Consider the following 24,177-nt stretch of genomic DNA (forward strand, 5'->3'; position numbering starts at 1 on the left):
GAGTAATTAAAGCACATCTGTAAAGAAGCATGTGCGACAGAGGAAGGGCTTGGTGAGGAAAAAGGGTAATTCAACTTCAATGGGGGTTGGGGGCCTACAACATCTGTCACTGCAGTTGCTGCCAGAATTGATCTGGTGACCTGGCTGGCAGGGCCGGGCTGTACTTTGTGCCACCATCTCTCTGGAAGGACACATTTGGCCAAAAATGTTGGGTAAATAAAACTACTATTCCAGGCCACACCAGCAAGAGCCAGTACTCGCATTGCTTCTACAAGATATCTTTGTTACTGAAATGTAGAGATGGATAAGGAAACTAACACAAAAACACTGATGAGATTTGTGCTGAAGAAAGATTGTTCCCTACTCCCAGTGGTTCTTGAATCACTTTAAGTGATAGAACTTGACATTTACAAGAGTATTTTTAACCAAAGTTGAAGCAAATACAGCTGTTCCGTTACAACAGTACAACTAAATAGTAAGGATGAAATCTAACATCAAGCTGCAGTAGTTGTTTCTGTTTTCAGTGTGTAGAACTGAAGTACAAGTAGAGCTATAATAACCACCCCTCCGGGTATTTGTGACCTTTGACAACACAGAAAGAAAACATTCACAGCCTGCAGCCATGTCTCTCCAGTATTACAGAGTAAATGGAAAATATAACCTGGTTAACAAGCTGTACTTTCCACTGGAGAGCAAAAATCTTACAGAAGGATTCTGACTGCGCTCTCCCAATCTCATAGATAATAAACATTTAATAAAGCAACAAGGATGTCAACCAGTTCTTTAAGAGGAAGACAAAAGGAAAGTGTAAAAAAAAAATCTCAAAATGTATCTATAAATTTTTTTCTTTGAGTATCCTAATTGTTAATAACCAGCATAAAAATGAAAATAAATTTTCTTGGTCCTATAGTAGAACATTTAGTGCTAGGAAAATATTCACTCCTTTACCCAAGAAATATATTGTAAGCACTCACCAATTGTAAAAACTTGGTGTAGGAGGATAAGGTATATCAGTCAGCAAATTCAAACAAACAACAAACAAGTATGTTCTAGTAGGGCTTATGCATGATGTGGAGACTCAGGTGACACGTAAGTTAGAGGAATGGTATATTAGTGATGCATGGTAAGGAGACAGAACGAGGTGAGGGCAATTGAGATACTGGGGATGCAAATGTGGAATCTGGTGTTAAAATGCTCAGACTTCCCAACCTAGGCTGTTCTTGAGCCCTGTGACTCCCACCAGGCACAGAGAAGAGTGGAGGCAGAGGTACGCTGGATGGCAGAGGCCCTGCTAGGAGGGAGCCGCTGGGCTCCAGGAAGGAGTGTCGGAAATCGTGGAAGGTTCTAGGCAGGGGACCTCACCGGCATGACTGGGAGTGGTAACGACCAGAGAGGTGGCATTTTTTACTTACGTTTCAGAGACTGGTCTTGCCACGGGCAGTGATCTAGATAAGAAATAATGGCACTTTAAAAATGAAAGTGATAGTAACGGAACAGATTAGAAATAAACATTTATGCTTTAAAATACTCTGTTTAGGCATTAGGAGGAGAATAGAATATTGTGTTGTTTTAGGAAATCCCCCTTTGCACCCACATATCAAATCTGCAGTCCCAGGCGAATTTCTTTACCTGCTCTTACGTATGCTCCAGGTGCCCCCACATCCGCGTGTGCTGCCTGCTTTGCATTGGCTTCCAGATTTGGCGGGCTCAGCACTGATCCTCAGAGACAGCGAGCTCTGATCCCTGGAGCCTGTGAATGTCATTACCCTTAGGGAAGGACTGTGCATGTGTGATCACGTCAGCGCTCTTGAGGTGGGAACCAATCCAGGACTGGCCAGCAGGCTCCCCGGGTACTTACAAGAGTCGCTGTGAGGGGCGAGATGGTCGGCGGAGGAGAGGGGCTCCTGAAGCTGGAGGCAGCAGATGGAGTGAGTGGCCTCAATCCAAGAACGCAGCCCCCAGGGGTGGAAAACAGGACACGGTCCTCTCCTGGATGCTCCGGGAGACACCAACCCTGACAATGACACCTTGACTTCAGCCCAGTGAAACTGGTTTTAGACTCCTGGCCTCCAGAACTGGAAGAAACTAAAGGCTTGTTGCTTTCAGCCACTCGATTTGAGATAAATATCTTATAGCAGCAATAGGAAACTGATATGTAGATCCCCACTGCTCCACCCTGCCCCGTGCTCTGGAAAGCCAGCTCTGGTACAGCAGTCTGGCTTGGAGCTGTAGTGCTCTCTAGGTTTCTAGGAACCACTACTTCCACCTACATTCTCAGACCTAAGGCAGCAACGGTTACTGGAGGGGAGCGTTTCTATCCTGGGTTTCTCTTACCACTGCCCACGTTTTCATGATAGGATTCTTGAGGAATTCTCTTCATCCAGTTTTCAGTACAGCATGTAAGGAACCTGGAAGTTGTCGCTGCACCCCAACAAGCAGTAAATAGCTGGACAAACAGAAATCCACAGTCCACATCAGAAAAGGGAGTTACAGGGCAAACTGCTGCTTGTCGGTTTGATGTGACGAGGAGGCAAATACAAAGCATCATGACTTACTGGGGCAGAAACTTCTCCAGTTTCGAAAAGCCTGAACCGTAATTGATGAATTACTGGAGCCTCAGTGTGGATAAGTCTAAGAGTCAGAAGCAGCTGAGGACCCTGTTCACAGACCGCCTTCTCACTCTGAGAGATCGACAGGGTTCTCACAGTGAATATCAGAGAAAAATCCCTTCTTATTTACATCATGGGGAGGGCAAAGGGAACCATTTCTTATTATACCGGTCATTCTGCTCTTCTTAGTTCTCAATAGAAACTACTTAATCGAAATATAAACTTTGGGGCTTTTTTTGGAATTTAAAGGACCAGAGAAAGGGAACTGGCCCAAGTCTGCCTCCTCCAACCATCCTGTCCTTCAAGGAGTGGTATGGGACTCAAGCAAGGGAAGACTTAGAAGCACTTATCAAGTTCACAGTCCAGAGACGTGGCTCATAAAAAGGCTAAGACCTGACCCTGGGACTATAGAATGCTTCTCCCACCCCCATGCCACTGCATTGGTAACAGCCAATTTATTGATGTTATTTTTATCCAGTGTGTGAACACACAATAACAACAACAACAACAATAAAAACCCACCATGACACAATCTGAAGAAACAGCAATCAGAACCAGACTCAGGACAGGAATTTATAGTATTGGATGCAAATATTGAAAGATCTAAAATCAGTAATTTAAGTTTCCACCTTGGGAAACTAGAAGAAAGCCAATAAAGTGCAAAGAGTGCAGCAAAAAATAATGAAAATTAGTGTAGAAATCAATGAAGCTGAAAAACAAGAAATAAAAGAACATAAACAAAACCAAAAACTAGCAATTTGAAAAGATCAATAAAATTGTTAACCCTCTAGCCAGGCTTAGAAACAAAGAGAGAAGATACAAATTACTGGTGTCATAAATGAAAGAAGAGCCATCACTACAGATGCCCTGGATATTAAAGGACACTAAAAGAATATTGTGAAGAATTTAATGCCCACAAATGTGGTAGCCTAGATGGAAAGGATGAGTTCTGTGAAAGACACATTCTGCCAAAACTCACAGAGAAAGAAATAATTTGAATATGCCCCTATCTGTTAAAGAGATTCAAACAGTAATTAATAATCTTCTAAAATAAAAAGCATCAGTCGCACATAATTTCACTACTGAATTCTACCAGGCATTTTTGAAAGAAATGAAGTGAATTTTCTACACTTTTCCAGAAGACAGAACCAGAAGGAATACTTTGTAACTTAACCCATGAGGCCAGCATTACCCTAACACCAAAACCAGAAAAAAGCATTACAAGAAAAGAAAATTACAAATCAGTACCTCACAGGAACACATAAGCAAAAGTCCTCATCAGAATATTAGCTAAATGAACCGAACAGCATACAAAAGGAATTATGCTTCTGCTAAGTGCCTGAGTAAACAATGTTCCATCAGACAAGAGAATATTATTCAGTACTAAAAAGATACGAGCAATCAAGTCATAAAAAGATGAGGCAGAAACGCCAGTGCATATTGCTAAGTGAATTAAGCCAAGCTAGAAAGACTGAAGTGCTGCTTTTCTTTTCCATGACTAACCTTCCCACGATGGCTCTTCATTCTCTTTCCTATGAAATTTGATATGTATTTTCAGAATCCTCCTCTCCACTAGATCCATATTTTCAGCTTTCTTATACCTCCTGTTATCTGTTCCTCAATTTGCTCCTTTCTTCTCAAGCTGTAACCCTCTTGCTGTCAGATTCTCAAGGGGAATTCTGGAACACGGAACCCTTCCTTACATATATCGCAGGTATCAGTAAGTAAACTTACCAATCCAAAGTAAGAGGCTTTACTTTTTATCCTGTTCAACTGCCTTTCAAATTTTTATCCTATTCAGCTTTTCTATGACCTTTGTCCACTTTCTCCTTTAAGTTCTGTCCTCTGAGGCATTCATGACATCTAAATTTTTCTTCCTGTCCCTCTCGTTATTACTAACCTCGGTTATTTCCACCTCAGTGGCCCTGTGGTCTCCTTAATGGACATGGAGAAGGTGGAGATTTAAGAAATATTAGGAATACTGAAACAACATCATTTGGAGGTGGAGTGGGTATGAGAGCAGAGAGAAAGAGCTGTCTGGTGTGCACAGTTACGTGGGTGGCGGTGTCTGTCGCTGAGACGGGAACTACGAGAGGAGTTTCCAATTGGTGAGAGAAGGTCGTTCTTTCTTTTGGACATTTCGAATTTGAACCCATTTAAGGCATCTTATTTCTGCATAAATGTTCCCTCCTCTGACCCAGTCTCCTCAGCCTTGGACCTGGCACTCTACCTTCTGGGCTTGCCCTGTGGTCCCTGTCCCTGGGCACACACCCGGCAATGGTCTGTTTTTAACTGCTGTTCTTTCCGATTTGATCATCCACCACTCTTCATCCACACATGAATACTCTTCATCAGCTACTGGAGTCCTACTCCTGCTTCAATGCCAGGATTAAATGCAAAATCTGCTGGGAACCATACCCGGTTTACCAGAATGAAATTAATTATCTCCTCCTTGCTACTTCTTACCACGTCAGTTTTGGCACTTGTCATGTGCCTTGTATGTTATAAATTCAGTAGTTGTGTGCATATCTCCTACTAGAATGAAACCCATGGAAGAGGATTAGATCCTAATCCACATATAATATCCTTACAGCACGTAAGTCAATGTCTTGAGTGTAGCCAGATCTCAATAAATGTGGCTTGTGTTCAACTGCACACTTAGATTTCTATCAAAATAATATTGATATGGAAAGGTTTTAAAGAAAGTGCCCTTCTGAAATTTATAGCTATTACTTTTATAAATTTAGATTTTTAACTATCAAAATGTGCTTTCCTTGCAATTTTAATACTTGGCATGCAGCTAAATCTGACAAATCAATGTATGCACTTTTCTTAATCATTCGATAATGAAAACATAAAAGATGTCTAGAACAATAAGGAATCATGACTGATTAGCTGTTCACTGCTATGTAAAATTATGTGTATAAACATTTAGATGTTCTGTGAAAAATTAGGTATGCTTTAAGAAATATTATGTTAAGAAAGATTATTTAAAGATATTTTCTACTCAAACTTGAAGCATTCAGTTTGCTTTAGGGAAGTGTCGATACCATACTCAAGTTAGGATGAAAATGAAAACCGTCAGTTTTCCTTTACACCCTGAGATCAGGCACAGAAAGGCGAGGACGCCCGGCCTGTGCACAGCAGTCCCTCACTGTCTGACGGAACAGTGCGGAGCCCCAGTTGAATGGGGGAACTCCCTCCAGTGTTGAATTCCCTCTTGGCCTTCCTGCAGTGGCTCTAGAGAGGGTGACTTTGAGCCTCACTTTGAGGAAAAGTAGAATTTTGCCATGCATGGGAGGAAAATAATTCCGGGTAGAGCAAACACAACGAGCAAACACAGAGCCTTTGAAGTCCACAGCCCCTGAGGGAGCTGGGCAGGGAGGACAGCAGGGAAGCCAGAGGGCTGAGCAGGATGGAGAAGGCAGCAAGTTCCATGCCAAGGACATGTCAAGGTGTGCTGCAGAAAGTGGAGAATTGTCTGGCTTTTAGTCATCACTGATCAGATATGCTCCAATTTCTGACGGCCAATACCAAAGCCCTGTGGAGGATGAGTTCACAGAAGAGGAAAGGGAGGGGACCAGCCAGGCAAGCCATAGCCCCAATCCCTCACCATCTGCTTCCGTCTTTCTTCAAGAGCCATCATCAGCCGCCTGATGTGCTCATAAGAACAGATAAAAAGTTCAAGGCCTTTCACTTCATTTAGATAGATAATTTGATTTTTTTTCTCTATTTTCTTTAAAAGAATGCATCGAAATGATTATGCAAAATGATTATATGGTGTCTCTTTGAAAAAGGGGGATGTTGATAATACTTGTTCATTTCATCAAATGTGGAGAACAAAGGCAAATCCTGTAGCAAAAGCTGGGGAGGATCCATATCCCACTCATGCATTAACACTTACTCAGGACCCACAGGGGTTGATCAAAAAATGCAGTGCACGTTTCAATTCTTTTTTAAAAAATTATAGTAAAGAATGTAGTAATCCCTCTCAAAATACCCCCTTTTGCATCCAACACATTTATCCCATCATTGTTGCCACTTTCTGAAGTCCTCTTTCATGAGTGTCTTCCTGTGGCATCATTTTAAAATACAGGGAATGCTGCTACTGGGCACCATCCAACAGCACAGCAGGCTCCTAAACATTACAGTGTATCCTCATCCACCTCATTCATCAAATCCGGCAGTGTTCAACTTCTGGCTCTTCCCTAACATCAAAATGACCGTGAGAGGTAAAGATTTTGAATCATTCAGGACATCGAGGCAGCCAGGACAGTGCAACTAAAAGACACTCACGCAAGAGGACTGCAGAGCTGCTGCCGGAAGTGGGGAGAATGATGACACAATTGTGTTTGGAATGAGGGGTAGAGTTTGGGGGAGGGGGGTTAATGGCAGGGTGTCTTTTACGGTGATACTTTTAAATTTTAAATATTCACCATAATTTTTGATCATGCCTCATACTACGTTCTAAATACTCTGCTTAGCCACGTGATAAAATGAGGGACCAAAAGACAAAGTCTTTCAAATCTTGGAATGTTAATTCTAGTAAAGGATTCAAACATTACTAAATTTCCTACATACTTAAGCACACAATTATACATTTTAATAAATGACTGTGGAGGAATCTAAGAATTACAAGAAGGAGTAAGACACTGTTCCGAGCATTATTCTCAAGTCTTTCACTGGGTCTGTGATGTGCAAATATTTTTTCCCAGACTGTGGCTTTGCTTTTTATTTTCTTAACTGTATCTTTCACAATAGCAAGTCCAAGTCCACGAGTTAGAAGCACGCCAAAAGGTAAGACAGAAGGAGGAAACCAGTGAGGATGGAAAGGACGGGACGGCTGGAGGGTTATGGGAAGAGATGGTGCTAGAGGGATGATGGGGGTGAGCGGAGCAGGGCAGAGGCGCAAAGCACACGGGGCCTTCTAGGCCACGTCGAGGCTTGGCTATTGCTGAGCAATAGTGGAGAGACGGGAATTCTGAGCAGAGTGAGAAGATGTGACTTATTCTCCAAGGGCCCCTCTGGCTCTGGTGATAAGAGGGGTGTACGGAGCAGGGCACCCTCTTACCAGGAAGCTGCTGCTGCGGTGACTGAGGGAGGCCTGATGGGGGGACAGAGGCGAGAAGGTCCCGGCCTCCACATGGTGCGATGCCTGAGCCGATGGGATCCGTATCTCGATCGCATGAAAGGAGTGAGAAGAGCAGAGCCAGGGACCCCGCTGAGATGTCTGTTCTGAATGATCGAAGCGTTCGCTCGTCACAGACTGAGCTGGGATCGCGGTGGACGGGCTGGCCTGGGCCGGGTGTTCAGCCGTGTGGTTGGGATATGCTAAGTCTGCCTGTGCTGGATGCCTGCACCTAGAGTCGTCAGCGCTGGAGGGATGTTCGAAGCTATGAAGAAAGGAAATGAGCAGAGAGAAGATAATAGCTCAAGAACGAACTTTGAGAGACCCCAAAATGTGACAGAAAGATGAGGAAGAAGCAGAAAAAGATATACTGAGATGGAGATGCCCATGAAGCCCGAAGAGAACCAAGAGAAATGTACAGGGAGCCAGGACAAATGTGTTTGAGGAGGCACTGGCTAAATGCTCTGTGGGCTGAGTGAAATGAGGACTTAGAATCGACCTGTAGCTTTAGCAACGTGAAGGTCACTGGTGTCTTCAATAAAAGATCGTTCCATGGAGTGCAGAGATAGAAGCTCAAACAGACTTAAGTATAGGTGAAGTTTTTGAGGATTTTTCCCTCCTGTAAAGCAGAGAAATGGAACAGTAAGTGGAGGAAAGTGGAACATTTAAATGGAATTTAAATGGAAGTCAGGGGAAGACAGTTTGTTGTTTGTGAGGTGTGTGATGTAACAGCCAGGGTGAAAACTGATGCAGGAATAAGAGGACCAGCGAGAATGATATCCTGAAGCACGTGAGAGGGGATAGAAGCAAACAGCTGGCCTTTGCTAGGGAAGGGGCCGTTTATTACGGTCATAGACCGCATTACCATTCTTTTTCCTCTTTGCACTCTGGGAATTGAGCCCAGGGCCTTCCACATATGAGGCAAGCACTCCACCACTGAGCTACATCCCTGTCTCTAATAGATTTAATTTTCTAAGCAATTAGAAACCACTGAAGGTTGCCGAGGGAGTGTTATGGCTCTTAATACTTCTCATGATCTATTTAGTGCACTTCCTTTAGACCACTGAACAAATCCAGATGCTTGGAAATATGTCGCAGAATAAACACTGGAAATACAATTCTCAAAATCAAGTAAATGTCTGGAAAAGTTTAAGCACGCCGTTGTGTTTATCTCAGCAATTTCTCTAGCCTTCACATTACATAAAGATCTTTATGCTATTTTTGAAGGTCATTGACATGTTCTGTTTTGGAAATAAAGGTTCTAGTATCTGAAATCCAGTTTTACACACATTTAACCTTTGGAAAATTTAAGATATGATTTATTTTGTATGTCTGTTAAATTTTTAAATTATCATACTTAGACCACCAATGGCCTAACATTGCCTCCGACAACACCGGAAATCTAATGAATTCAAATCTTGCAGTCTCACTGCTTTGTAACACATTAAATCATACATAGAAATTTACAGGAAGCTTTAAATTTTTGGCAAATTTAGGTTATTTCTTGATAGAAATTATGGACCCTTTTGGTTGTTTGTGAAGTTTCATACGTTGTGTTTTCCCAATGGAAAAGAGAAAGAAAACTGCAAAGACAAAATATATTAGGAAAATTTTTAGTAGCCTGTGATTGAATTTAGAAAACAGCATTACAGAGTTTTTCAGTCAATCTCACATGTGTCTAAACTTACTTCTGCTCTGATCAGTAATAAGCTCTGATTTCGGAAGTGGTTTTTCTCCACAGGCACGAACGTATTCATACCAAGAGAGGTAACTTGAACAGATCTTTAATTTCCATTCCAAAGGATGTAGATGATCTAGCAACCCTAGACATTTTGGATGAGGTAAGATACGGGGTTTAATTAAACTTCAACATTCTAGGGTTTTTAAATATATAGAAATGATGTAGACAAGGGATTCTTTGAATACCAGCTGCCTCATTTTTTCCCTCAACTTTCCAATTAGCTCTTCTATGTTCAGATTTAATAAATAAAACTCGAATTTCCAGATCTTCCTATCCCAGTGCCATTTTGTTAATGCTCAAATGACGAAGGTGGGAAATCGCCTAACCATGGGTTGTTGCCTTACAGCTCTCTTTTCTCTTTAGTTACTTCTGGGAGTCTCAAACGTATAACTGACTGTGTTTAAAAGTCAGTCTGCCTCTCACACCACTGCCTGGCACTCCCCCTCTCTCCTGCTCAGTGGCAGCACCCAGAGTCCTGCAGAATACTGCGAGAACCTTCTGTTATCAGGGCCAGTGGTCCCTCATGGGACCAGAGAAACTGATGACCGAGGACGTGCTCACATTTTTAGAGCACTGAATTCTGCTTGAAACTCTTTGTTCCAGTTACTTTAGAAATGTTTTAGAAATCTTTTTGGTGCGGGTAAAACTCCATTCCACTAAATTGTAATCTCGGCACGCTTTCCCCTCATCCAGACTTTATTCCAGATAATCAGAGCGTTAGAGAAATAAAGGGCCTTTTTTTTTCAGTAAAGGCTGGGCCTTCTACCTAGTTAACACGTTTTTATTATTGTAATACTTCTATTAACATACCTAAGCATTTTGCTGAGAAATACAACAAACCTAGAGACCCGTGCTGAGCGGAAGTAGTCTGCGGTTGTTTTGGGGTCAAGAACGTGGCCACAGCCCCAGGTGCTCAGGACTTGGTCACCAGCTCGAGGTGGGGAGCGGTGGCCCCTGGGAGGTCTCGGGCCGTTAGGGCCCCGTCCTTAAAGGGGACCTGGGACCCTGGCCTCTTCCTCTCCTCTCCCTCCTGGCCCACAGTGAGCTGCTCTTTGTTCCTCCACCTGCTCCGTGGTCCTGTGCTGCCTCCCAGGACCCCAGAGCTGTGGGACGAGTTCAAACCTCCGAAACCGTGAGCCAGGAGAAACCACTTCTCTTTATTCCTTGAAGTATCTCGGGCGTTGGTTCTAATAATGGAAAGCTAACACATAGTCACTTGGGAAATTTAGGATACATGAACAACTCCAGTACTTGATCAAAATAATCTCTCTCAGGAGCATCAAGTATCTTAAGATCGAATAGCGTTAAAAGCTGTAGATTGCTGCCTCCTTCCTGAATCCTTATCTATCGAATTTTGCAATGATGTGAATTCTCAGGCTTATGAATCATAAAGGTTTCAGCAATCATGTTGTTACCAATTATTTTGATATATTGAATACTGGACTTATCTCTGTGTATTGTGCATTTTATATTTTTGTTTCTTTTTCACCGTACTATCTCTTGCTCCTGTCGTGTGTCATGTTTTATGAATGATACTTTCTGACAGAATTACAATTGACTCATGTGATTATCATTTATCAACTGTGAAAGTTACTTGTATGAATTTTTCCCTCTGCCTCATATAGCCAAATGTCTAAGGAGAGAACTAGGACATTCCACAAAGCTATTTGAAATACAGTCGTTCACACTGTATCTTTTCTTCCCCTTTCAGAATTCTTTTTCTTCATTTCTACTGCATTTGCTTATTTACTTGAATTCAATATAACATATAATTTAACAGATTGCATATAACATACAATGTGTAATATCAAACATATAACATTTGCTTTGGAAAATGAAGTTAATACTGACATTCCTATTTGGTTCGCAAAACCGGAGAAAAATACCAGTCAATAGAACAGGTACTTGCAGATCTGATGTTACATTTTTACTGTTAACATCTCTGTTTCTAGACTCAAGATGTTTTATTTCTGTATTATTTATTACCTTTTTGCTATTAAATTGTAATTCACCACAATGATTTTTAAAGACACAGAAATTTTTATTTTACTGCAGCATACAGTCTCAGAGCAGCTTGAGAAATGTTATTCCAAAGATCAGATCTACATCTATGTGGGAGATATACTCATTGCTCTTAACCCTTTTCAGAGTCTGGGTCTGTATTCCACAAAGGTATGTCCTGTGGCTAGTGTTCTCTTCTTTTGTACAAATAAGTATACTTTTCAGATCCTTACTATAAATGGATGTCAATAAAAATTTTATCTAGCACTTTGAAAAAAAGCAATTATATAATTATTATTAAAATAGAAAGATAAAAAAACAGATGAAGTCAATCTAGGTGCGATTTTTGGTCTTCCTCCAAAATATGTGTCAGAATGTTAATTATGTCTAGTTGCTAGCAGCAACTTGATAACACATAGCATATCACCAAACAGATGTATTTAAAAGTCCACTCACTGTCTGCCTCTGAACCAAGTCTTTGAGACTCAAAAATAGAACTATAATATATACATATATGTATAATTATATACATAAAATGCATACTTCGTAGTTGTAAAATTTGTGAGTTTAAAAGTTTCTTGTAACATATTGATTGGCTTATTACTGCCACACAATGTGTGTTTTATGAATATGAATATATAATTATCATTATTCAACCCCTAATCATTTAAATATAGAATTAAACTAGACTGTTTTTTAATTTTTAATTGGACCTATTCTTTTCTAGCTATTTATGTAGTCTAGAAAATTAATTAATATTGTACCCAACAGTTATTTTAACTGTGAAAAATGCATATCTATTTCCCAGTACCACCCTAAAATTTATAGAATAATGATAAATTTATGAGCCTTGATATAGGTTACAGAAGTTGGGCTTTTTTATACATTTGGGCTTTCATGCACTGTATGATCTTGTACAAGTCACATGAGACAATGTAAGTTAATGAAGTAAGAGGAGCAGAGCATTGGTGCATGTTAGACAGTATATCCAAAGAGTAATCCACAGCATGATACTTGATTGTTTTATGTATAAAATATTTTTATCTAAACAAGTAATCATATTTTTTTAAGTAGTAGTATTTTGAAGCCTTAATTTCTGCTTTGGAAGTGACATGCAAAATCTTTTAAATATACTTCCAATGATATTATATTCTTTCACATCATGCCATATTCCTGGACTGCTTTATGTCAGGTTTTTATTTTACGTAATTGTTCGTGATTTGTGAATGTATATATGCACACATGGGTAGTGTATGTCATGATATTTTGTTGGCATAAAATAGCATTTTCATTTATATTTTGCTTTTAAAATTAGAATTGTATCTGTAAATAATCCATGTTTTAAATAAAAAGAGAAACAAAATTAAAAAGCCCTACAAGACATATTCTTTTCAACCTTTAGCATTCCAGACTGTATACTGGAGCCAAGAGAACTGCCCATCCCCCTCACATTTTTGCAGTGGCGGACTCAGGGTATCAGTCTATGGTCACTTATGACTCAGACCAGGTAAGGCGTGTCCTTCACGCTCTCAGAAACTCCCGTCTTAGTTTCTTTTGTGCCCGGTGAATTCTGTCAGACTGAAGTCTTCTCATACTTTCCTTTTCTCCCTGTGCAGTGCATCGTTATTTCTGGGGAAAGTGGTGCTGGAAAGACCGAAAGTGCTCATCTTTTAGTTCAGCAGCTGACAGTGCTTGGAAAGGTACAATTTGTTTTTTCTCTGTCCTAACAGAAATGTCTGTTATATTTTAAAACTTCATATGACTGAGTATTTAATATTCACTAGTTCCCAGATTAAATAATGCAAGGGAATTATAACAGATAATTATATTTTCAGCTTAAAATATAACAAATAATATTAAAGCATATATTGTGTTTTGAAAAATGTTACAACTTTTTTCATTCTTATTAGGTACATTAGTCACTTTGCCATTGCTGGGACAAAGTCCTCAATGGCTATAACTTAAAGAGAGGACTCTTTCAGCTCAGTTTCAGTGGGCTCAGTCCATGGTCAGCGCTCCCAGGCAGAAACAGCATGGTGAAAGGCGAGGTGGCAGAGAGCAGCTCAGCTCTTGGCATTTGGGAAGCAGAGACAGAAGGGAGGAGTGGGGGACAAGAAGGCGCTTTTCCAGGCTGGGTGCCTAGTGATGAACACCCAGGCCCACCTGCTAACACCTATTCATTCAGCTGTGAACCATCAGTGGCTGAATACACTGCGGAATATCATATCCTCATGACCCACTCACCCCCTAGAAGCCCTACCTCTGAACACGTGAGACTTCTAGGGGAACATAACATTAGGCGAGCCTATGTAAAGATGATTTTCTGTCTTGTTAGCCCTGTGCATTTGTTGAATTCTTTCTGTATTTTCTCTCCTCATGTTGCTAGAAGATAAGATAGTTATTATTTTTAAAAAATCAATTGCCTATATATCATATATGTATTAGCAATGATCAATTACAAATTGAAGTTTAAAAGTATCATTTACAATGGCACCAAAACATATGGCATATATAGATCTAAATTTTTTTGTGGATAGGATCTGTATGCTAAAAAAGAGAAAAAAAATCATAAAAGAAATCTAAGAAGAGCTAAATTAATATAGAGATATAACATGTACGTGGATTAAATCATTGAATGTTATTGAGGTCATTTCTTCATGAATTGATCTGTAGGTTCAATGTAATTAAATTAAAATCCCAGAAAGATTTTTTTGTGGAAATCAACACATCGAATCAAAAGGATATATGGAAAGGCAAAGAAATAGAATAGCCAAACAATTTTGAAAACAATGAAGTTGGAAAATAATCACTCTACCTGATTTCCAGACTTATTATGGACTTGCTAAGAAGTATTTTATTAAAGGGAGGATGACACATGGATTAATGGAATAAAATAAACAGCCTGTACATATTATTTATTTTTGACAAAGGCACATGGTCAACTCATGAGGAGTGGTAATCTTTCAAGTAGATGGTGCTGGAATAATTGCATTTGCCCAGACAAACCACCCCCACAATAAACTTTAATCTAGGCCTCAGACATTACAAAAATTTAACTCAAAATGGATCATAAATCTAAATGTAAAATCTAAAACTATAAAACTTATAGAAAAGAACATAGCACCAGGGATTTAGCTCAGTGGTTTCGCTGCCTGCTCCGCAAGCGCAAGGACCCAAGTTCAATCCCCAGTACAAAAAAAAAAAAAGATAACCACAGAAAAGAACATAGGAAAACTTATTTTAATCTTGAGTTGTCAGCCAGTAAGTTCTCAGAAATAATAAAAATGCATCACTCAGAAAAGGACAAATTGAATTTTTATCCAACTTATGGGCTGTTCTCTGGTGACACTGTTAGGAAGATGAAAACACAAGCCATCTGCATCCTAAGAGAAAATATTTGCAAGTCACATAATTAATGAAGCTGTATCTAGTTGTAGTCAAGAAATATGAAAAAACTTTTAAAATTCAACATTAAGAAATCAAAAGACAAAAAATGGAGGAAAGATTTGGACAGTCACTTCACCAAAGATGATATGTAAATGGCAACTAAATAGACAGCTGTGAAAACAACAGTAACCCTTCGGGAAATTCACACTAAAACTACAATTAAATACCCATTACCTTAGCTACAAATTGCTTTAAAGATCTGACAAGAATAAGGGCTCACAAGGATGAGGTGACGCTGAGTCTCATACAGTTGTTACTAGTGAGAATGAAAAGTGGTACAACCACTTTGGAAAATGGTTTGATGTTTCCTATAAAGCTGAGCTACGTTCACCATATAACCCAGGAGTCCTACTGCTATTTATTCAGATGAAATAAAAACCCATGCTCATACAGAAGGCTATAGACAAATATTTACAGTAATTTTAATCAATAAGCTCCAGAATGTGGAAATGACCAAACTAAAGAATAAACAAATCATAGTACCTCCATACAGTGCAATATTACTTAGCAATAAAAAGGAACAAACACTAATACAAGCAATGAATCTCATTAGATGAATCTCAAATGCATTATACTAAGTCAAAGAGGTAGGACTGAAAGACTAATGTACCATATAATTCAATTTATATGCCGTTCTTGTAAACTTAAAGGTAAAGGTATAGATGGATGAGTATCAGGAGCTAGAAGTAGAGGAAGAATTGAATACAGAGGGATGAGTATCAGGAGCTAGAAGTAGAGGAAGAATTGAATACAGAGGACCAAAAGGTAATTCTGAAGGCTGAAAAATTATTTGTACTAGAGATTGATTATATATGTTTATCAAAACTTTCAGCTGTACACCATAAAGACTGACTCTTTCTGTATATAAATTATCCCTTAATTTTTTAGGGGAAGTTGAAGAGACTTTAATTTTCCATGAAAGCCCCTAAAATGAGATAAAACAAGAATTGTATTTTCTCATTAAGCTAGCAACTGAAAAAACACTGTATACAACTAAACCTTATGAAAATTTTATTATGACCTACATAGTTATAATTAGGGCTGTGTCAAAATTTTTGCCAATGCTGTGACTGTATGAATTTTATGTTATAAGCACCACTGGGCACAGGTTGAAGTCTAATCTCGCCATAAAAAGAGAAGGCATCATGGTGCAAATCAACTCTTCAGCTGAGCCTCATTTGTATCCAAAATGATAAGTAGGAAGAATTTCACGTTCCTGCTAAAAAGCAGTGGACTAGTTTTCATATTTTCTGTCAGGCATGTCGGTATGGAGTAGCAGTGTGCTTTGTCCAGTGTGTTAGTGACCTTTGCTCTCCAGAACTGTGGTCCTCATGCTGAGAAGAGGTGTTGAGACCAGAGAGGAGGTGTGACCAGTCCCCTTCCCTTATGTCTGGAGGGTTTGGAGGACAGTGAATAAGAGGAGACGCCGGCAGCGGGCCAGTGAGGTGCAGCGTCCTACCCTGGTGCACAGTTGCTGAGCACTGAATTAATTTCTTCAAGGGCTGTAGGCAAGGGCTCTGCTATGCTGTCTTGATTCGTGAGCTGACAGAGGTTCTTATCGATAATGAATTAAATTTGTGTGCATGATTTTTTGTAGATGGGAGCAAACTTGTGAGTCTCATCTCTCTATCTTGTCCCAGATCTAAAAATGTAATTTAATTGGGTATACACACATGGAGAATCCATCCCCTATCAGGTCTTATCTTGTTTTTTACTTATCTCCTTTCTGAAAGATTTATCCAGTGCAAAACTGGGATGTCCAAACCAGATGTGGTGGCGCACACCTGTAGTCCCAGCACTTGGGAGGCTGAGGCAGGAGGATTGCCATGAGTTCAAGGCCAGCCTGGGTTATATAGTGAGGTCAGGGTCAACCTGAACTACAAAGGGAGACCCTACCTCAAAAAACAAAAAAACAAAACAACAAAAAAAACTGGCATGTTTGGCAGAACTTCCTTTGGAATATGTGTTCCCTCCAATCCTTGCTATTTAGTACAGGTTGATAATGGTATTATTCCACCTTTTACATGGCTGCAAGACCAGCCCAAAACATTTTTTAGTAAAAAGGTCATTAAAATGTGCTTTTACTGCTATATTTTCTTACGCCTTTTTATCAGTACCTGTCTGCAATGATTGCATTTATCATAGGGAGTCTGCGCAAGTCCCTAATACATCTTAACCCTTCTTGTCCCCGTCCTGTCCCCTCCCCTTTCCTCCCTCCAACTTCCACTCACTTCACCCTTCTCACTTGAAAAAGCTTTTTCCATTTTTTCTTCAATTCCCTTTTAAATTTTTTTCCATTCCTTCGCTTTCCCCTCCATCACTTGTTCCTCTTCCTATTTGAAAGATTTCTCTACTTGCTATTATCTGTTCTTTATCTTGCTCTTTATTTACATCTGAGGTTTCTTGGATAAGAGAAACTGTACGATATCTAAGCTCGTGTGTCTGAATTACTCCACTTATCATTATGATCTCGGGAGCAGTCAGTTACCCACAGATGCCTCAAGCTTACCCTTCTTCGTGGCAGAGAAGAACTCCATGTAAGCACAAGACATTTTTCATCAGCCAAACTTGTGCTGATCTTCCCCACGGTCTACTGCCTCTTTTAGAAGACTCCCCAACCCTCATCCCACCTAAAACTTCACTGTGCCTGGTCCTTCAGTCCCCTCAAACCCTAGTGCAGTCTGCTTCCCGGACACAAGTACCTTTCCACTCCTTCGTCTTACAGAATGTCTCCCCTCCACTTCTGCCCTGTTCTTGCTGTTCACAACTCCCTTTCCTCCATTCAGAATCCACAAATTATCTCTGCTGTCAGATTCAGGGTTGGCAGCTTCTGTGGATGCCAGGGACGAGGTGCTGGCTTTGAGGGAGGTTGGGTGGGACCCGGGCTGGGCAAGTGGGAATAATAACAAGACAAGAGATGCACTCCACAGGGCACAGGCTGTTTACTTAGGAGTTTTGTCTGTAAATGAGGCACTAACCGGAACTGTGTTTGAAAATAAAATATAGAGTTTCTCTTTGACCTTTTTTAAGAAATGAAGAGTGAAGATATATATGGGCGGGAGCATAGACCAGGTTGTGACAGCTGGCAATGATAAGAAGATGTTTTCTTTCATCTATGTCTACACAAAGTGCTTATGAAGGAGTGACATCTTACTACAGACAAACTTTTCTATGCTTTTTAATATCTTGGCATTTTCTTTCTAGGCTAATAACAGAACCCTGCAAGAGAAGATTTTACAAGTGAGCAATTTGCTAGAAGCCTTTGGCAATGCCTGCACTATTATAAATGACAATTCTAGCCGATTTGGGAAATACTTAGAAATGAAATTTACCTCTTCTGGAGCTGTAGTGGGTGCACAAATTTCTGAATATCTTCTGGAGAAATCCCGAGTTATCCACCAAGCTACGTAAGTTCATGTCCAGAATCTCCTGTTTTCTGGGAAACATAAGCAAAGACAATGCACCTGTTTTAATAGGAAAAGGTCTCTCTCATGTAACAAAACTTTGTCAATCACTTAATTCATGCTTGACACTTAGTATTAGAAGCAAGGAGGCCCCTCAGTGTTGTCTTACTCCCATATATGTTCCTTTCAGTAGAGAAATTAATAAATAACCCAAAGATAATGCTACCAGACAGAAAACCAAAGCTTATCATAAAGGTACTAACAGAGTAAATAAGAGTGCATCCTGCAGTAAGACTGGATTTATTTCTCTCCATGAAATCAATATGAACTTTAATTAGAAATAACCTTGAGTCTGTTTTCCTTTTAAATCATGCTGCGTATAAGTAGGTCTTTGAATCAGTTCCCTCCTTCATGTGTTTACAAGCAAGGGACCAAGGAAAAGATTCAGGAATGGGCTCTGTTGTGTTGCTGACTGATTTACACCACCATTGTGTTCTATACTGGTCTGATATTAGATTAAATTCCTTCCGGTAGTGTCCTGGTCACTTCATTCCTGAGGCAAATACTTGACACTTGCACCTGGAAGCGGGGGGAGGTTTATCTTGGCTCACAGCTGTGGCTCCACAGGAGAAACAGCGGGGCAGATGGGCACGTAGTGAAGGAAAGCAACTCACACCATGGTCAGGAAGGAGAGACAGAGAGGAGGGAGGAGACAGGCAGGAAGAGGCCCTCTTCCAGGCCACACCCCCTGAACCACCTCTTCCGGTCAGGCACACTCACCTGCGGACCCATCCATGGCTAAATCCACTGAGGAGCATAGTGCCCTATGATCCTATTGCCCTTCAAAACCCCTCCACACAGCAGATAAGTTTGGGGGATATTTTAGATCTAAGCCATAGCAAATAGTCTGTAGCTGAGTGACAATTTTCCTCTTCTGTATAATGACTCCAAAACAACTTTATGTTATTTTTAGGAGGAAACTAGTTACACGTTTGATTTGTACCCTGGTGGTTATATTATTTTTGAGAAAGTATGACAAGTTAGAATCTTCTACTTTTCATGTTGGTTTCATGCCAGTCACGCTCTACTTTGTTGTAGTAGAATTTCATGTTAAGTTCATAGGAAGATAAGCTATGGTTATATATTTGTATATTATTTAATACAAGTCCGTCCAAATCTTCTGTCATTTAATTGATGTGTAAATCATGAATGTGGGGCTGGGGTGTCATTCAACAGTAAAGTATGTGCATAGCATGCACAAGGTCCTAGGTTCAATGCCCAGCACAAAACAAACAAAGCCATGAATGCCAGCTGCCTGGATTCCAGCTGTTGACCATCACACACAGTGTGGATAGTTATCACTCGATCTTCAATTAAAGGTATGTAAGAAAACATTATTAGGCCAATATGGTTTTGAAATATGGCTTCAGAATTCATTAGTCTGTTTTGGGTAAGATATTTAAACCTTAAAGATGCATATAGGGTCTTGAAATGCAGCTTACCACATGTGTGATTTGAAGCAGTTGACTTAACCTCCCTGCACCTCAATTTGTTATCTCAAAAGGGCAAAAGCACTAGTACTTGTCAACATGATAATACAGGTAGTATAGTATTTAACACAATGAATAGTGTATAGTAAGAACCTCATAAGTTTAACCCATTAGTGGTAGCAAGGTTGGTAGTGGTGAAGATTAGAAATGATGGATGGCTAGCACAGAGATGGAACACTGAAGATGTTTAATAAATGACAGCCACCATCACTGTGTGTGCCCATGGCCAGAGCATAGTGAACATGCAGTGCCTGTATCACCCATACCTAGAGGGACCTTGGGGTCTTACACAGACGTGGAGACTTAAACTGGTTCTCAAAGCTGTCTGTCCTGCTTTTGTAATTGTGTATGCCCCTCCTGCAGGCCTCTGGGGGAGAACTCCCTAGGAGTGACTGTTGATGCTTAGGTGGAGCCGCCATGCTCATGACATGCAGGGGCCTCTTTCACACGGTGTGGAGTGCAGTGCCAAACCTCCCTCCCTCAGAATACCACGTGGCAGGTGTTCTCTGGAGTTACGGGGGGGCCATAGAAATCAACTCTTAATGATCCTGGAAATATCACAGGAAGTGGCCTAAGAAATTGCATGATTAGGAGTACATTTAAGGCACACTAGGAATTAAATAAGCTTTTTTCCCAGGCTGGTCTAAGAAGTTATTTTAACTTTACCACTCTGTTTATTGGAGAAAAGCTTTCCAACTCCCAAATCCACAACCAAGTTAAAATACAATTCAAATATTACTGGCGCACAGCTACCTAATAATTTACAACAAAGCTAAATTTTCATTTTTCTATTTTTCTTTCACTTAATATGAATTACATTTTATATTCCAGAGGAGCTTCTTGTGACCTATAGAAGGAAAATATCAGAGATGTAGTAGAAGCATTATTTGTAGGTTTATTTTTTAATTATAAATGTATCAATCAGAGTTACCAAAAAGAAAGATCTAGTTCAAAGGGTTCAAGTGGAAACCTATTTGCAAATGCGGAATGGACATCAAAGAATCCAGAATGCATGGTGAGATCCCCATAGGCTACCATGGGTGGGAAATGACATGAGTGAACCTGCAGCTGCAGGCCAGGGGATGCCTGCCCCATGGGACAGGAAGGAGCGGGTGCTCCCTGCTCTCCTGTTCCTCCCCAAGTAACCTCTCTCTGCTCCCTGCTGCCTGGACCCAGGGAAGGCAGAGAAGGGAGCAGCTGGGCCTTTGGAGTCCCAGAGGGAAGATCAGGGCCTGGATATGAGGAGCAGGGAAGGACTGGAGCAGACACATGTTTAAAATGAACTTACACTTTCTTTTCAGAGAACTGGTGCTTTTCTTTCTCCTCTGCCATGTCATCACACCCCAGTCTCTGACCACATTTACTGTTTAATTAACTTTCTCATAATGGCACTCGTAGAAACTTGTGACTTGAGTCCTTTTCTAGAAATAGATGATTTTAAAGAAGAACATTGAGGCTCCTTAAATTCAAAGAGAAAATGAGCATATTGAAGGCCTTGCTGGGTAATTCTCATAAATATAAATCACAGTTGTTTCTGCTCCATTCCTTCCTTCCTGTCACAAGGTGTGGTTCAGCAAGCACTGATTGTTTTCCTCTCCCTCGCCAGCCCTTTACTGGGCTCCTAGGAGTCGTAAGCTCCATGGCAGCATGGTGCTGTCTACTGTGGAGGGAGGGGAAATACATTTATGGGGCAGTCACTTCGTGTCAGGCACTGTGCTAAGCACCTTACAGCCTTTAGGTCTTATAATTCTTAGTCAGACAACAGGATTATTGTCTCTTTTATCAATGGTGAAACAGCGACTAAAGGAATTTTAATAAGTTGCCTAATGTCAAAAAGCTAGTAAGTCACTGAGTTGGAGTTTGAACCCTTGTCTTTCTGACTCCAAAGCCCAGCTTTCATTCATTTGTTCATTCATTCGTCCATTTGGCAAATGTTTATCGAGTGTCTACTGGATCCCTGCAGTCTCCTTGGAGCAAAGCTTACTGGTCATTCCTGGGCCTGGAGTCCCGCAGGAAACCAGGGAATGGGTTCAGCTGCTGCCAGTGATCGGGTAGGTGCCAAGGAGGGCTACTGAGGAGACTGGCTGGCTCGGAGGAAGGAGGTGTGATTGAAAAGAAACTGAAAGCATTGTTTTGTGAATACCCACAGGACCTCAAGAAGGCCCAGCTTCATTACTAACTTTCCATGCCTTCTTGCTGGCCACTATGTTAAAGATTTGAGGGTTTCACAGGTATTTGAACCCACACCCCTGTGAGGCTTTGCAGGGATTTAGAAGCCTTAGTTCGCAGCTCAGCCCCAGGGTCCTGCACAGTTCAACACTCGAGGCTGTTCCCCTGGGACCCCAGAAAGGCAATGGAGGATTCACAAGCAGAAGTGGAGCCAGAGTCGGAGAAATACTACTGGGAAAATTGCTAAGGCCCTGCGTTTGTGCCCAGGAAGCCCTGACGTGGGAGCCACTGGCCACACTGAGCAGGCTGTGGTGCTGCCTGGCTGTCTTCTCCTGCAGCTCTGATGGGTCCGGGCGGGATGGGAAATGGTGATGCTGGAGGTGGCTCCTCTTCCCATTGCTTTAACCTTGAGGTTGCTTATTCCGTGAAGGTCAGTTTACTTCCCATCGTATCTCCAGCTCTTGTCAATCACAATTCTCAGTAAATGTAAACTGATAATTAAAGAGAAATCCACTGCCTTTGTGTATTTACACTCATGAGTCACTTTGGTAATTGCACATTGCATCACTTCAGAATTAAAGATGTGCTACGTGGAGCAATCAGTGGAACAAAGCAAACCAAATTATATGCCGTACTAATCTTAGAGCCTCTTCATTGTACGGTGGTAGAAGAGAGGAGAACTAAACTAAACTTTCAGTTTTGCTCTAGCCTTGCTCGTGAGCAGTGTTAGTATTTGTGGAAGCCTCACTGATGCCTGCCAGGGGACTCGGGGCTGCAAATCTGACCTGCTCTGAGGAAGGGTGTGCCCGCCAGCACCTGCCCTGGGGACCCCTTCTTGGAACCCTCACTTTGCTCCATGACTGGCTTCTCCTAATTTTTCTCCTCCTGCTCTGAATTTTTCTTCTCTGACTTAGGTTCATCTGTTCATTCTTAAAATGTGCATTAATGGAGATTTACCCTTGTGGCTTCTCTCTTTTCTCCCTCCACTTTCTCACTTTGCAATTTCTTCCTACATCGTGACCTCAGTAGATAGCTCCATATGATCAATACCCAAAGACGTACTTCTTTCTGTTTCCCAAGTTCACGTTTTCCAACTACTGAAACATCCTGCTGCTGTCTCAGATTTGATTGAATTCATTCCCAAACCCGCCTTTCCATAGCTCCTCTTTTTTGGAACGGTTCCCCTGTGGCTGTGAAAACTCTGACTCACTTTCCATGCTTAATTGAAAGTGGTATTGACTTGAACTCTGCAATCACTTTTTCGCCTCTCCTCTGCAACTATTTCACCCCAAGCTCTAGTTCACTCTGGCCTGACATTTGACAGATTTGCATTTCATGGCATCTGAGCTCTGTTCGAAGGCTTAGCGATATTTTGACCCTCAGGGAGAGTCTGTACTAATCAATAGCTCCATTGCTTTTCTCCTTCAGATACTAACAAGGAAAAGTAGAGGTCTGCATGAGCCATTTTATCAAGCTCTGCTCTTTCACACTAAGTATTTTATTTTTCACCTTTCAGGAAAGGCCAAATAGGGTATCTAAAATAATTCCTGGTATAGTACAGCACTGACATCAAACCTTTAACCACCTTATTTTAAGCCTTCATTAATAACGTGTTAGAGACTTGAATGAGCTGATGTGAAAGTCCTTCTTGAAACAGTTTTTGAAGGAATCTTAAACCCAAACTAAAGATTACAAAATAGTAAAGCGAGATGTTCCAAAACTCCAAATATCATGTATTGCCTCATTGGAAAAGTAAGAATATAGGGATATGTTTAAATAACCATTAATTCTGAAGAAAACTTTTCTATACTGTAAGAATAAATAATTTCTAAAGAAAGCATAGGTAAAATTTCCATCTCCATTGAGATTATTCTACATAATATGCAAGAGGAGAACATCTAGGAAAGTTTTAAAGTCCCTTCTGATCTTTTAAGAAAAATAATTAGCATAAAATTACACATACCATGTAGCGTGCTTTTTCGGTTTCATGAACTTTATATGGAAATGCTTCAAAGTCTCCCTTGGAATGAAAAATATTGACTTAATAATTCTTTTCTGAAAATATTCAGTTGCCCCCAGTATCCCTGATACAGGCTGTGAAGGAAGTGAGAGAAGGAAGCAAGAGGAG

The 24,177-nt window shown here is 40.7% G+C and overlaps 1 protein-coding gene and 1 long non-coding RNA gene across 2 annotated transcripts in view; one reads left to right on the forward strand and one right to left on the reverse strand.

Annotated features, from left to right (window-relative positions):
- Myo3a (myosin IIIA) overlaps nt 1-24,177 on the forward strand; it is a 420,268-nt gene that overhangs the window by 301,345 nt on the left and 94,746 nt on the right. The window contains exons 15-19 of the mRNA XM_087207257.1: nt 9,479-9,578; nt 11,534-11,650; nt 12,882-12,986; nt 13,096-13,179; nt 18,131-18,333. Of these exons, the coding sequence (XP_087063383.1) occupies nt 9,479-9,578; nt 11,534-11,650; nt 12,882-12,986; nt 13,096-13,179; nt 18,131-18,333 (609 nt within the window). The remainder of the gene's footprint in view (nt 1-9,478; nt 9,579-11,533; nt 11,651-12,881; nt 12,987-13,095; nt 13,180-18,130; nt 18,334-24,177) is intronic.
- Nucleotides 1,412-2,010, reverse strand: LOC147829095 (uncharacterized). The gene is made up of 3 exons (XR_015449687.1): nt 1,859-2,010; nt 1,630-1,750; nt 1,412-1,445 (listed from the first exon to the last, which is right to left on the reverse strand). It is a non-coding gene; the product is annotated as an uncharacterized LOC147829095 (long non-coding RNA).

This window comes from Heterocephalus glaber, unplaced genomic scaffold (assembly GCF_053883595.1).
Source record: "Heterocephalus glaber isolate CG9 unplaced genomic scaffold, H.glaber_assembly_v1.0 deba00000768, whole genome shotgun sequence".
NCBI lineage: Eukaryota > Metazoa > Chordata > Mammalia > Rodentia > Bathyergidae > Heterocephalus > Heterocephalus glaber.